Source organism: Halichoerus grypus, chromosome 10 (genome assembly GCF_964656455.1).
Source record: "Halichoerus grypus chromosome 10, mHalGry1.hap1.1, whole genome shotgun sequence".
In the NCBI taxonomy this organism is placed as follows: domain Eukaryota; kingdom Metazoa; phylum Chordata; class Mammalia; order Carnivora; family Phocidae; genus Halichoerus; species Halichoerus grypus.
Window position 1 is genome coordinate 120,798,844 of NC_135721.1, and position 14,498 is coordinate 120,813,341.

The 14,498-nt window shown below is 41.1% G+C and overlaps 1 protein-coding gene across 5 annotated transcripts in view; it reads right to left on the reverse strand.

The window, feature by feature from the left end:
* CHD6 (chromodomain helicase DNA binding protein 6) overlaps positions 1-14,498 on the reverse strand; it is a 192,788-nt gene that overhangs the window by 21,585 nt on the left and 156,705 nt on the right. For 4 of the 5 annotated variants that reach the window (XM_078057209.1, XM_078057211.1, XM_078057210.1 and 1 more), the window contains 2 exons: positions 1,450-1,505; positions 522-738 (listed from right to left, as the gene is read on the reverse strand). In XM_078057209.1, the coding sequence (XP_077913335.1) occupies positions 522-738; positions 1,450-1,505 (273 nt within the window). Of the gene's footprint in view, positions 1-521; positions 739-1,449; positions 1,511-14,498 lie in introns of all 5 variants that reach the window. The other variant, XM_036121363.2, reaches the window with a different exon arrangement.

The following is a 14,498-nucleotide window of genomic DNA, read 5'->3' on the forward strand; positions in this document are numbered from 1 at the left end:
GATGTTACATCAGAAGGGTGGATAGAAAGATTCAAAGAACTACAGCTTTGTTGATTTTTTCTGGTGGCATCATTCCTAGCCTGTGCTGGCCTTCTGTAGCCGTTTTTGCTGTAACTCTCAGATGGGCAAGTAGCTCCTGATAATTTATCCCCCTCCTTCTGGGCTGGCATTTTATAGTACTTCCTGTTCTCAAAGGCTTGATAAGGACTGGTAGAAGAACATGGTCTGATATATGCTAATTTTAAATCACATTTCCAGGGATTGGGGTCCAACTTAAGGAAGAGGGTCAAGTTGGAAAGTCACAGAAGTCTGGGAATTGTGAACAAAAGGGTTTCCTAGATCTTGTCAACTCCCCAGCCAGCACGACAATACCATCCCTGGAGGCTGGACTGAATTAATTCTGGAGACCGCCTAACTTCACAATGAGAACATTAAATGCACTTGGTCTCTAGCTATCAGCATTCCCTTGTCACCTTTACTCGTCGGCAGCTCCATATGCCCTTTGGGTCACTGACTTTTACCTCTTTTGAGCTTCCTTGTTGATGAGATCCATTTCTGAGGTTCTCCTGAACATCTCTTCCTGGACCCAGTATCCTTGGTTACCTGGTCCCAGGATTTCCGGTCGGCAGAGTTCTTTGCGGTTACAGCGCTGGTACACAGTGACCAGACGTCTGAGGCGAGCCGTGAGAGCAGATGAAACTGGCCAGGGTGATTTGTCTGGGTCGGAGCCATCCTGGGCTTCAAACATCAGTGAGGATATTAGTATTTACAAACAGAATCAAAACAAAGGTGGCTATTTTTGTTGTTTTGTTTAAATAAGAACACAGCTGACTCAAGGACCTGATCAATTGGCTCAGGAGCTAGGCAGAGCTGGAAGGGTTGCAATTCTGCTTTAGAAACAGCTTTCGGTTGTGGTTGGCTCTGTCATCTCTCACATACAAATATGTCTGTCCACGGGGGCAGAACAGATTCAGGGACCTTGCTCTAAGGCATGGGAACGAGCAGGCCGTCTGTGGCCTTCTCCATATACAACTATGGGCTTCTGTGTAGCTGGGTCTTCCAACTGCCAAAGACTTTGTTAAGTTCGAATTCAGAAAAAACTAAGCAAAAAAAACCAAACCACATCAAACCAACCCTCCCTAACGTTTCTCCCACCAAATGAATTAAATAAATAATAAATCAATGAAACCACAATTCCTTTTCCTCTCCCTGACTCCATCCTGACCTCAGATATCACTAATCTCACTTCTGAATTCCAACGACAGGTGGCGGAAGCTTGCCAGAGCCCCATTCAAGCTCCATGTGTGACTCCAAGAGAGTCTGATGAAGGTCAACTGAGCTTTTTAAAAAAGCCTCCTTAAAAAAGCACATTTTTATTACATGTGAACTCCAGGATAACTACAAACTGGGACCTTACTTTTCTTTGCCTTCAGAAGGACACAGTCTCACCTGCCTGGCTGTCATCCTTCTTTTCGCCAAAAATGCCATCACCTCCATCACGGGAACTCTCCTAGGGAGAAAGGAAGCCATGCCATCAGTAAAGCTGCAGCCCAAGACAAACCAGCTCAGACAGCCCCCATACAGCAGGAGATCTCTCCTGCCCATGGACACCTCAAAGACCTAATCGTCCCCAGTCAATAAAGCTTACTTGTGCAGTTTTAAAAGAATCAGAAAGCAGTTTATTTAAAATAAGCATTTTTAACTAGGACTGTACGAATGATTCTGTCTGCAGAGAATTAGCTGAAAGAACGATGAGCTGGCATGCTCTCCCTGGCAATTACATTTTACAAGCACTATTTTAGTTGTGAATTTAAATATTTGCGTTACCATCATCTCTTGCAATTTAATACTGTCATTTCACAAAGGTTGTGCCTGCATTTTGGTTTCTTTCTTTTTTTCTTTTTTGCTGTGGAATAAGTATGATGTTCATGTTCATTACGGTTAGCTTACTTCACAGCAACAGATGCTCTTGTCCTAAAATGTGACTGCTCCAGACATGAGACCTGATGGCGCAAAACCCCCAGGAATTTAAAATTAAAATCACAACTGAGGCTCCAAGTGAATCTGGAGTAATTTCACAGGCACAGAGCTTATCCAAGTTGGAGCGTTTGTCAAACTGGCTCTAATGGATTCCTTTACAAACCCTTTCTTGGTCTCAGAAGGGAACTCTGGAAGTTCTTTATATATGGTGTGTGGGAGAGTTTGGGGGTGGGAGAAGAGAGAGTGCTATTTTTCAACTGGACCCCATTTTTAACATGAAAACTTACTGTCTTTTTGATTAGCATCTTTTGACCTCAATGACAGAAGAGAATAACCCCAGGACTGGAGACTTTGGCCATGTGAGGGAGGGTCAGATCAGAATAAAGGTCAGCAATCTGTGGTCTGCAGACTGTTTTTGTGTGGCCCTCAAGCTAAGAAGAGTTTTTACACCTTTGAAGGGAAGAAGAAAAAGAAGAGGAAGGGGAAGAAGAAAAGGGGAAATGGGAGAGGGAGAAGAATATGCAACAGATTCACTATCTGGTCCTTTACAGGAAACGTTTGCTGCCTCCTGGAAGAGTGCACACAGCACAGACCAGCAGACCAGGGATCTAGATTCAGTAGGAACGGAGTGACACCTATGATTGGCAATAGTCAAAATTCTAACCATTCTCTTAGGTCCCTAATACGATGGAAGAGGCTGAAAAAGAAAACTGTGAAAAGGCAGAGAGCAGGGGCACATTTTCTCTCTGACAAAATAGTGGTAATAGCTAACATCACAGAGGACCGTGTGAAACCCTTTACGTGGCTAATCTCCTTTAGTTCTCAGAACTGCTTCATGAGGTAAAACTATGACTCTCCTCATTTTACAGATGCAGAAAACAAGCCCTGGAGAGGTTCTGTAACTTGCTCAAGGTCATACAGCTGGGTTTCAAACACCGTAGTCTGATGACAGCCTACACTTTCAACCACTTCAACCATCCAAAAAAGGGCAAAATGAGAGTCTGGGTTGAAGCTTTGTTTTGGAGAGTGAAACATATTTAGAATTGGAGAACACCAGTTCAATCTCTCTTCCTTGGCCCAAACGGTTTCTTGCCATCTAAGTGAAGAGATGGCAACCTCAGGCTCATCTACTGTGCCATTTTGGAGTGGGACTTAAATATGCCACCTCATCCTCCCCCACTACTTGGGTGGTTACAAAATAAGCAAAAAACTACCAACCACGCCCTGTATCCTTTCCTGCCCGCAAGAATATTTTTGAGTATCCTCACAACATCCACAAAGATCCTTTGAATGCGGAAACTTGTAATTACAGACACTTCCAGGCTGAGAAACATCCTAGAGCCTACAAAACGTAGGAGTCAGGTGCCAGAGCTACCATGCTCATGACGCTGATGGGTGGCTAACTCGGGCGTCCCCACACCCCAGATCCACACGGTGACTCCCAGCTTCGTGTGAGGCAGACATGCATGACCTGCAGGTTTCCCTTCTGGGGAAGTTTCTGTTGGTGCATAGTTAGTAACAACACGAGTACGGCAAGTGCCTTTCTGTATATCCTGCCCTCTCTCGGAGGCACCTCCTCTCTCTGGAAATGACAGAATGGAGAGGACTCGGCTCATCAACAGCCCAAGTGGAAAAGATGTCACAACCTTAGCTAATAACTGATGCAAAGTGCACGTGTTACGTGCAGCTGCAGAGGCAGGCTGGGGTCACAGGAAGCACACAGAAAGCCCTGCGTCTGAAGTACACAGTTTAACATTTAGTATTTCAACATCTGCTCTCTCAGACTGTGAATCGATATGAAAGAAGTATTCATCTTAGAGGAGGTGTGAATCTGTCATTTCAGTGTGAAGGGTCCAGAGAGTGCTGACCACAAGAACCGCAAAACAAAGGAAACTGAAAACACAACAACAACAACAACAAACAACACAAAGGAAACTGGTTATACTGTGCGATTTCCCCATCTGGAGCGTGCAGTGGTTTGCAGTCTGACAGGTCCGCGGCTCTTTGGCCGTGGGCAAGCTGTTTCATCTCTCAAGCTCATTTCTTCATTTGCAAAACGGAGGTCATAATACTTTATAGGGTGATTGTGGGGCACAAATGAGTCGATTATGTCGAGTGTTTAACCAAATGCTGGCCTGAAGCAAACACCTCATAAATGGTGGTGGGGACTACAGGAATGCTAATGCACAGTCCCAACTACCACGTAGCCCCTCCCCGGTCCCATCTTTCACCTGCGTGGAGTGCTGTAAGGCAGGCTTTAGGATGCAGGGGACAGCAACAGCAACCACAAAGGTCTCCTGGGACCTGGGTCAGCGAGCCGCCAGATACTACACTGAGTGCTTTCGATGCTGTTTCCACTTACTCATCATTTATTCATTATTCCGTTTTGACAGGAGGAAACTGGAATGGGGAGGATGATCATCTCACCTAAGATCATACATAGTTATTAAGTGGTGAAGGTGGAATTAAAACCTAGAAGATCTGAGGGTTCTAGAGGGGACGGGGGTAGGGGGATGGGTTAGCCTGGTGACAGGTATTAAGGAGGGCACGTACTGCATGGAGCACCGGGTGTTATACGCAAACAATGAATCATGGAACACTACATCAAAATAAATAAATTAAAAAAACAAAACAAAACAAAAAACCCAGAAGTTCTGACTTCAGAGGAGGAGCTCTAACCACTGGGCCGTACTGCCTCCGGCAGGTGGAAGACACAGGACGCCGAATCCAGAGCAGTGTTCATTAACTAAGTCCAAACACGTCACTTCTCCACTGGGGTAGTGGCATGCACAGACTCCTAGTTACTGAAAACAGAAGGTGCAGGCTCCCTTGTTTGTGGCCGGCCCCTTCGGACCTGGCTGCCTGCCCTATTTGGTCTTGATGAAGGTGGTGGTGGCAGCAGCACAGACCCAGTGGGATCTGCAGACCCAAGGAATTTCTTCTGTGCTCTAACGAAACCCTAGGATCAACACAACAGGCAAGGAGCTGTCCTCTTATATTGAGCAAACAAGTATTCCCTGAGTGCCAGGAAAAAATGGAACCCTTGTCTTTCCAGAGCCCAGTCTGGTGGTCATGAGAGACATGCTGAAAAATACTGGCCGTGCTGTGTGATTAGTGCTCCTAAACACAGTGGGAAAATAAGACAGAGTCACCAACTCTGGCAGACCCAAATCAAAGAGGGGGAAAGACATCCACGAGGTGACTTTTGAGCTTCCTATTGAAGGACACAAAGAGGAGTTGGCCAGGAGAAGTTAAGAGCTCTCTGTGAGAGGTAACAGGATGCACAGAGGCAGATTTAAAAAGATCCCACTGTGGCTTTCATTTTCAGGAAAAAAACCAAGCATTCTACTCTCGCATAAACTTCATGTAGAAAGTAGATACACATCAAATGTCATTAACGTAACTCAAGGATTTTATTAGGGAAAGACAGCAGGGTGTAGAAAAAGATTGAGTAGGGGAGACACAGCTCTTGTGTCCTCTAGCCAGTAGGACTTTTTTTTGAAGCTGATGAAAACTAATTCAGCTTCCCCTCTCTAGAATGGGATAAGAGTAACACCTAACTGGAGGGGAAACATGCTTTGTTAGCTTGGAAGTACTCCACATTCAAATATTACTATTGGAGTTTAGAGAACCCTCAAACTCTGAACTTGTAAGAATAGAGTAATTGTTCACTTCCTAACTGAATTTTTCTTACAACGGGATTTGGACCATTTTAGGCATTAAGTTTCTCGCGAGAGCTTTCCCAAGCTCACTCTGGCTATGACTTCATCCTCCATGTACAGACCTTCTGTTTCAGAGAGCACCTGTAGCAGGCCCAGCTGCAGAGCAAGGACAGGACACGCTGATTAGAAGACGTGACTGTATTAGTGGGCCACCACTTACCACTATCTCAGTTACAAGAGCTGTTACTCTCCCTATATCATATGAGGTTTGATGCAGAGAGATTCTGTTTACAATTCGAGGTTCCAGACCATTCCAAACACAAGTAAACTTTCTGACTAACTGCTGTAGGAAGTCTCTGCATATTCACGGACTCCAGCTGCATGTGAAATCTGTTAACTGTTCACCAATCAAAGTTCTATTGGTATTAAAACAGAGAGAGTGTGGGGGAAGGGAGTAAACTAGATCATCTCAAATGTCCCCTCTAACTCTGACATTCTGATTCTCCGACCCACACATTTTAAGAGGACAATAGCTATAGCGTGCTCTGGAAGGCACCAGAACAGCGAGGGTCTGGAGACGATGCAATATAAAGAAAGGCAGAGGGACTAGGGGCCCTTCACCTGAAGAGACATTTAAAGACATGAAGGTAGCTAGCTGGCCTCAAGAATTTAAAATCCTATCAGAGAAGAGAGAAAGAACAGTTTTGTTCTTTGCAGCACCAGAAGAAAACTAAACAGTATCCAGGGAACCAACCAGGAGTCAGATTTCTGGGACAGTATAAGGAGTTTCCTTGGAAGCCAGCACATTTTTTTTTTTCTTCTTCCCATGGACTCCCGGAATTACCTAAACCTACCTGGAATGACCCCTGATGGCAAGGCTGCAGAGGGGATAGAACATTCAGAGACCACTCAGACATGTGTTAGGGCTCCTTGCAATACTGGGATTGTGCCAATCTAACAGACTAACCGTCCCCTGTCTGTGCCCAAGTGTGTTTAATTCAGAGGAAGTCCTAGTTACAGACGATACAGGCTCTCTGGGCATCTTTAGCCCTGCCTGTTGATCTGCCTGTGAACAGAACTGGGAGAAGGAAATACCCAACCAGTGTCTTTGGGGTTGGGGCAGGAGGTATGGGATGGGAGGGAAGCAGGGGTGGGACAGCAGACTGGGTTCAGATGTTGGCTGTTCCTCTACATCTGTTATTTTAGCACATGGACCAGATGTCAAGCTTAATCTATTTATAATCTGTCCACCTCAAAATCTGGGAGAAGCCACGCCCCATTCTATCTGCTTTTGATTATATTCTACAGCCCAGGTTTTAGGGATTTCAAAAGCAAAATAAATAATACAGGCATTAATTTCATAAGTGAATAAAATGTAGTTCCAGAGGAGTTTAACCCTACTGTATGGACACTTCAGTTATTTTACAATTCTGCCACAACCCCTTTGGTGCCCAGATCTCTCCAAGATCAAACACGGATCAGCTAAGTGTATAAACCTGACGGCAAACAGCTTTCAGAGCCGGGCCGGCTGTGGCCGCCTTTCCATAGAAGCAGCACACGTGTGCAGCTAAAATCCTCTCTACTTTACAGGCTGTGAAAACAACACTTGATTAGAGAACATAATACAAGAATATCTAGAAAATATCTAGTCTGAACTCTATCCTGGTAGCAGTGGGAATGGCGCCAAGTCCTTTAAAGCTCCCGGGCCGAAGGGTCCGCAGCCCTCCAATGAGGGCAGGAACATCAGAAGTGCTTACTGTACTCAGCGGAGGTGAGGACTGATGGCAACAAATGGAAAAAGTGCTTTGGAAAAAGTAAAGTTCCATTAAGTATAAGGTATGACTTGCATTTCTCTGGTACTTGAACTGCTTCTATGGAATGACACATCCCAAATTCCAGACAAAAGGAGTAACAGGATAAGCTAGGGACCAGAATGGCAGAACCTGGACTTCAACTGTTGACATCAGAACCCAACTTCCTTTAGGTCAGGGTCAGAGGTTTCATGCTGATCTGCTTCAATCCACTGCTTCTCAAACCGTGGGGAGATATGGAAACATATCTTTGATTATTATTTCCTACTTTGGGGAAGTGATGTCATTGTTACTGTTATAGGAATCAGAGCTGATGGGAGCCAAAGTAAATACCACACATTCTCCCAACTAGAACCAAAAGAAAAGAACTGATAACTTTTGGGTGGTGATGAAGAGAAGATGAGAGAATATCCTGGCAATGGACTCAGTTGGGGACAACTGTACAGTAACCTCTGGGATTCAGAATCCATGAAATCCTACCAGATTCATTTGCTCTATAACTCAAAGCCAGAGAACATGTGTGGTCAAATGGTGCTGGGGCCCTGGTAAGGTTTCAGTCTGCTTATGCAAAGCCCCAGAAACTCATCTGTAAAATGCAATGCAGACTTCTGCTTCTGGGAAAATGCATGTTTCCCTATTCCTCACTCTAAGCACTATTAAAACCCCTGGACATTATATATGAAACAAACATAAAAAACTCTGAAAGGTGAGAGAAGGCAAACCAACTAGGGACTTTGGGACCCAAGGAATGTCAGTGGTGAGTTCCACGGTTTTCTTTTTGACCTTATATATTTGGAGGGAAAGAAGCTGGCTACCTGGAAATGCCAAAGGGTACAGACAAAAAAAAAAAAAAAAAAAAAGCCCCAAGAAAAGCCTGCTCTCTTCAGCAAAGGACCAGGAAAAAAGCAGGTTAGGAATATACAAAATGTTAAGACAATACCCACTATCCTCCAGCCCAAGAACATAAAAAACTGGCTCAACACATCCATGCTAGCAAAGGCCAGGCAGAGAATCTTGGCTTCCACCTTCACCAGGTGGTAATAGGGCACCTCCTGCCCCTCTTGGGGTGATGTCAAAAAGCCAAGTAGGGAGCTGGGACTTTCATCTGTGAGAAGGAGTAATGAGGTCCCCATCCCCACCCACCCACGGTATTAGCAAAGACCATGGGCAGAGCTGGACTTCCACTCCTGTCCAGCAATAGTAAGAAACATCCCCCTCAGGTTTCACTGGGGGTTGGCTGGGAACGCGAACTTCTATTCCTACCTGGTAGCAACAAGGTCGTACCCGTCCCCTACGCCGCTCCCTTCAAGAGAGGAGTCAGAGGTAGTCAGCTAAAACAGAACTTTTAAATAAGATCCCGAGTCTTACAATATAATACCAAAATGTCCAGATTTCAGTGAAAAATCTTATCATATCATACCAAGAAACAGGAAGATCTCAAACTGAATGAGAAAGAATAAATGCTACCACCGAGATGACAGAAATCTTAGAATTTGACATAAGAATTTAAAGCAGTCATCAAATGAGCGATTCTGAACATGCTCGCCACAAATGAAAAAACAAAATCTCTGCAAAGAAACAAAGATCCAAAGAAGAACCAAAAAGAAATTTTAGATTTGAAAAATACACAAAAAAGAACCCTAAAAAGCAAAACAAAACAAACAACAACTCAATCTCAATGGACAGTCTCAATAGCAGAATGCAGGAGAAAAAGAAAAAAAGCAGGGAACTCAAAGACACAAAAATATAAAGTACTCGATGTGAAAAACAGAAAAATAGATTTAAAAAAAAAATAGGGCATTAGGGACCTGTGGGACTGTATCAGAAGTTCTTTTTTTTTTTTTTTTAAAGATTTATTTATTTATTTATTAGAGAGAGAGAGAGAAAGTGAGCACACAGAGGGAGAGGGAGAAGCAGGCTTCCCGCTGAGCAGGGAGCCTGATGTAAGGCTCAATCCCAGGACCCTGGGATCATGACCTGAGCCGAAGGCAGATGTTTAACTGACCGAGCCATCCAGGCGTCCCTGTAACAGAAGTTCTAATGTTCATATCATCAGAGGAAGGGAGAACAGAAAGGGCTTGAAGAAACGATAGCTGAAAACTCTCCAAATTTGGCAAAAGACATTTTAAACCTACAGATTCAAGAAGTGGAGAAAATCCCAAAAAGGATGAAGTCAAAGAAATCCATACACAAAAAATCATGGTTATACTTCTGAAAACTAAAGACAAAGAAAAAAATCCTGAAAGCAGCAAGAGAGAAATGATGCCTTACCTATAGGGGAAAAACAACTTGAATGACAGCAACTTTCTCACCAGAAACCACAGAGGCCAGAAGAAAGTGGCACATTTTTCAAGAGCTGAAAGAAAAGAACTGTCATCCCAGAGTCCTATATCCAGTGCAAATATTCTTCAGGAATGAAGGGGATATTAAGACATTCTCAAAGAAAAGCTAAGAGAAATGTCAACTGGACCTACCCTAAAAGAATGGCTAAAGGAATTTCTCTAAATGGAAAGAAGAAACCTTGGAACACCATAAAGAAGAAGGAATCCAGTAAACAAAATACAACTAAATACCACAGACTCTTCTTTCTCCTCTTCAATTTTCTAAATTATACTGACAGTTGCAGCACAAGTTGTAACATTGTCTGATATGGTTCTAAATGTATGTGGAAGAAATACTTAAGATCACTATATTGAAAATGGGGGGAGGGTAAAGAAACAAAACTAGTAGCAAGGTTGAACTGGTGAATGATCATACCAGCATCTGTGATACTTTGTGTATATATAATAAAATATCTAGAAGGGCCATCAAAAAGCTGTTAAAAAACCAATATAGATAACAGATAATAGAGATAAATAAAAAAGCAATCATAAAAGTGTTCAAGTAACCCAGAGAAAGTCAGAAAAAAGAAAACAGAGAATCAAAAATAGGAGAAAATAATAAAATAAAATATTGGACTGAAGTCTTACTGTCTGAATAATTACATTAAGTATTAAGGGCTGAATATACCAACTCAATGACAGAGATTGGAATAATGCATTAAAAAGTATGACCCAACTCTATGTTGTCTATAGGAAACTCACTTCAAGTATAACAATAAAAGTAGGCTGAAAGTAAAAGAATGGAAAAAGTTGTAAGATGCAAACATTAATCAAAGGAAATCAGGAGTAGCTATATTAATGTCAGATAAAATACACTTCAGAGCAGAGCCAACTGTCAGAGGTAGAGATGGACGTTACATAATGATAGCAGAGTCAATCTACCTAAGAAGACAAACCAAAATATGTACGCACCAAACAAGAGGGCTGCAAAATATGTGAAGCAAAAACGGATACAAACGAAAGGAGAAACAGACAAATTGATAATTATATTGGAGACTTCAATACTCCTCTCTCAGCAACTAATGAAACAACCAGACAGAAAAGCAGCAAGGATACAGAAGAACTCAACACTATCAACCAACATGATCTAACTGACATTTATGCAATTATGTCAACATAAGTGCACCCAACAACAGCATAATACACATTGTTTTTCAAGTGCCCATGGAACATACACCAAGACAGACCATGTCCTGGGCCATAAAACAAACCTTAACAAATTTAAAACAACTGAAATAATAGTTTGTTCTCTGAACACAATAGAATCAAACTAGAAGTAAAAAACAGAAAATAGGAAAATCTCCAAACACTTGGAAACTAAATAATACATGTCTAATGATCCATTGATCAAAGAGGAAGTCTCAAGAGAAATTTTTAAAAAATACATTAAATTGAATGAAAATGAAAATACAACATAGCAAAATTTGTGGGACATAGTTAAAGTAATGCTGAGAGGAAAATTTATAGCACTGAATGCATACATTAAATAAGCAGGAAAGTCTCAAAATGGTAATTTAAGCTCCACTCCAAAAATCTAGAAAAAGAAAAGGAACATAAAACCAGGGCAAGCAGAAGGAAGGGAGTAATAAAGAAGACAAATCAATGAAATTTATTTATTTTTTTAAGATTTTATTTATTTGAGAGAGAGAGCATGAGAGAGCATGAGCACGGGGGAGGGGCAGAGGGAGAGGGAGAAGCAGGCTCCCTGCTGAGCAGGGAGCCTGACATGGGGCCCTATTCCAGGACCCTGGGGTTATGACCCAAGCTGAAGGCAGATGATCAACCAACTGTCACCAGGCGCCCCAAAATCAATGAAATTTAAAAGAGAAGACAAAGAGCTGAAACAAAAAGCTGATTATTTAAGAAGATAAAGTAGATAAATCTCTAGTAAGACAGATAAAAAAAAAAGAGAAAACACAAATTACCAGTATCAGGAATGAAAGAGGGAACAGCACTACAATTCAAAAGGATAAGGAAATACAATGAACAACACACAAATTTGACAACCTAGATGAAATAGACCAAATTCCTTAAAAAACACTAACTGTTACAAGTTATTCAATATAAAATAGACAGTTGGATTCATAATTTTAAAACTCCCTCAAAAAGGAATCTCCAGGATGGTTTCATGGGAGAATTCTACAAAACATTAAAAAAAATTAATACCAATTATAGATAACCTCTATTAGAAAACAGTTGGAGGTAACATCCAATTCACTTATAAAGCTAACATTACCCTGATATCAAAAGCAGATAAAGATAGTACTGAAAGACAACCATAGACCAGTATCTCTCATGAATATAGATGCAAAAATCCTTAACAAAATATTAGCAAGTAGAATTTAACAATAAGAATCATATGCACCATGACTGAGTGGCATTTATCCCAGTTTATCCAGGGATGCAAAGCTGATTCAATATTTGAAAATCAATCAATGTAATCTACCATATTAAGAGCTAAATAAGAAAAATCACATGATCATATTAATCAGTGCAAAAAATGCATTTCACAAAATTCAACATCTATTCATGATAAAAATTCTCAGAAAACTAGGGATACAGGGGAATGCCTCATATTCGATAAAGATCACCTCCAAAAAACCTAGACCTAGCATTATACTTAACGATGAAAGACTAAATGTCTTCCTCCTAGTATCAGGAACAAGGCAAGAATGTCTGCTCTCAGCATTCATTCAACACAGTCCCAGAAGTTTCAGACAAGTGTAATATGGCAAGAAAGAGAAATACAGGCATACAGATCAGAAAAGAAAAAATAACACTACCCCCATTCGCAGATGACAGGATTGTTGACGTAGAAAATCACAAAACACCTTAAATTGAAACTGTGTTGACCAAGTTTGCAGGATACGAGATAAACATAAATATCCCATTTACAATCACACCAAAGGAAATGAAGTATCTCGATGTAAATCTACAAACATGTACAGAAACTGTTCTCTGAAAAACTATAAGATAGTGATGAAAGAAATCAGAGATCAAAATCAATGGAGAGATATATAGTAAGATTCAATATAGTAAAAGGTCAATTCTCCTCAAAGTGATATATGGGTTTAATGCAATTCCTAGCAAGATCCCAGCAAGAACTTTTGTAGATATAGATAAGAGTATTCTAAAATTTACATGGAAAGGCAAAGGAACAAGAAAAGCCGAAACAATTTTGAAAAAGAAGTGGGAGAAATCAGTCTATCCAATTTTAAGATTTATGATATAGCTACAATAATTGATACTACATGCTATTGGCAGAGAAGTAGACAAATAGAACAATGGAACAGAATCGAGAACCCAGAAATAGATCCACACAAATACGCTCAACTGATATTTTGACAAAGATGCAAAAGCAATGCAATGTAGAAAAGATAGCTCTTTAAAACAAATGGTTCTAGAGCAATTGGACAGCAACAGGTTAAAAAAAGAACCTGAATCTAATTCTATTTATATGAAAACTAACTTAACATGGACTACAGACTTACTTGTTAAGCTAAGAAACTTTTAGTAGAAAACATAGAAGAAAACCTTTGAGATCCACAGATAGGCAGAATTCTTACACTTAAAACCAAAAGCACGACCCATAAAAAGAAAAACTGGTAAGCTGAACTTCCTCAAAATTAAAAACTGTTATTCTGTGAAAGACAATGTGAATAGGATAAAAAGACAAACTATAGGTGGGAGAAAATCCTTGCCAACCACATATCTGACAAAAGACTGGTATCTGGAATATATAAAGAACTCTCAAATACCAATAGGAAAACAAAGAAACAAACAACGCAATTAGAAAATGGGCAAAAGACATGAAGAAACATTTCACTGAAGAGGCTTACATATGGCAATTAAACCTATAAAAAGATGTTAAACATCATTAGCTATTAGGGAAATGTAAATTAAAACTACAACTAGGTATCACTATACACCTATCAGAATGGTTCAATTACAGTGGTGACAACACCAAAAGCTAACAAAAGATGAGGAGAAAGTGGACCGCTCCTACGGGGCTGGGGGCAATGTGAAGGGGTATGGCCACACTGCAAACAGCTTGGCAGTTTAAAAAAAAAAAACTAAACATGTAGTAACCTTATCACCCAGCAACCGTACTTATGGACATTTATCCCACAGAAACGGCAATGTATAGTCACGCAAAATCTGTACGCAAATGTTTATAGAGGTATTTGTAATAGTCAAAAACTGGAGACAACGCATGTATCCTGCACGTGGATGCATGGTAAAACAAACCCGGACATCCACACCAAGGACTGCTACACAGCAACGAAAAGGACGGCATTACTGTTACAAAAAACAACCTGCAGCAGTCTACAGGGAATTACACTGAACAACAAAAGCTAATCCCCAAGGGCCCCTTATTGTTATGATTCCATTTAATAATATATATATTCTTAAATTCTTAGTTCGTATCTTAAGAAATAATCTTAAAATAACAAATTACAGACATGGAGAACAGGTTAGTGGTTGCCACCAATTACAAAGGAGGTAAAGGCAGGAGGGAAGGGGCTATGGCTAGAAAGGGCAACACGACGGATCTCTGTGGTCACAGAAACGTCCTGTATCTTGACTCTAACAACGTCAGCATCCTGGTTGTGATACTGTACTTCAGTTTTGCAAGATGTTCCCATGGGGGGAAACTGGATAAA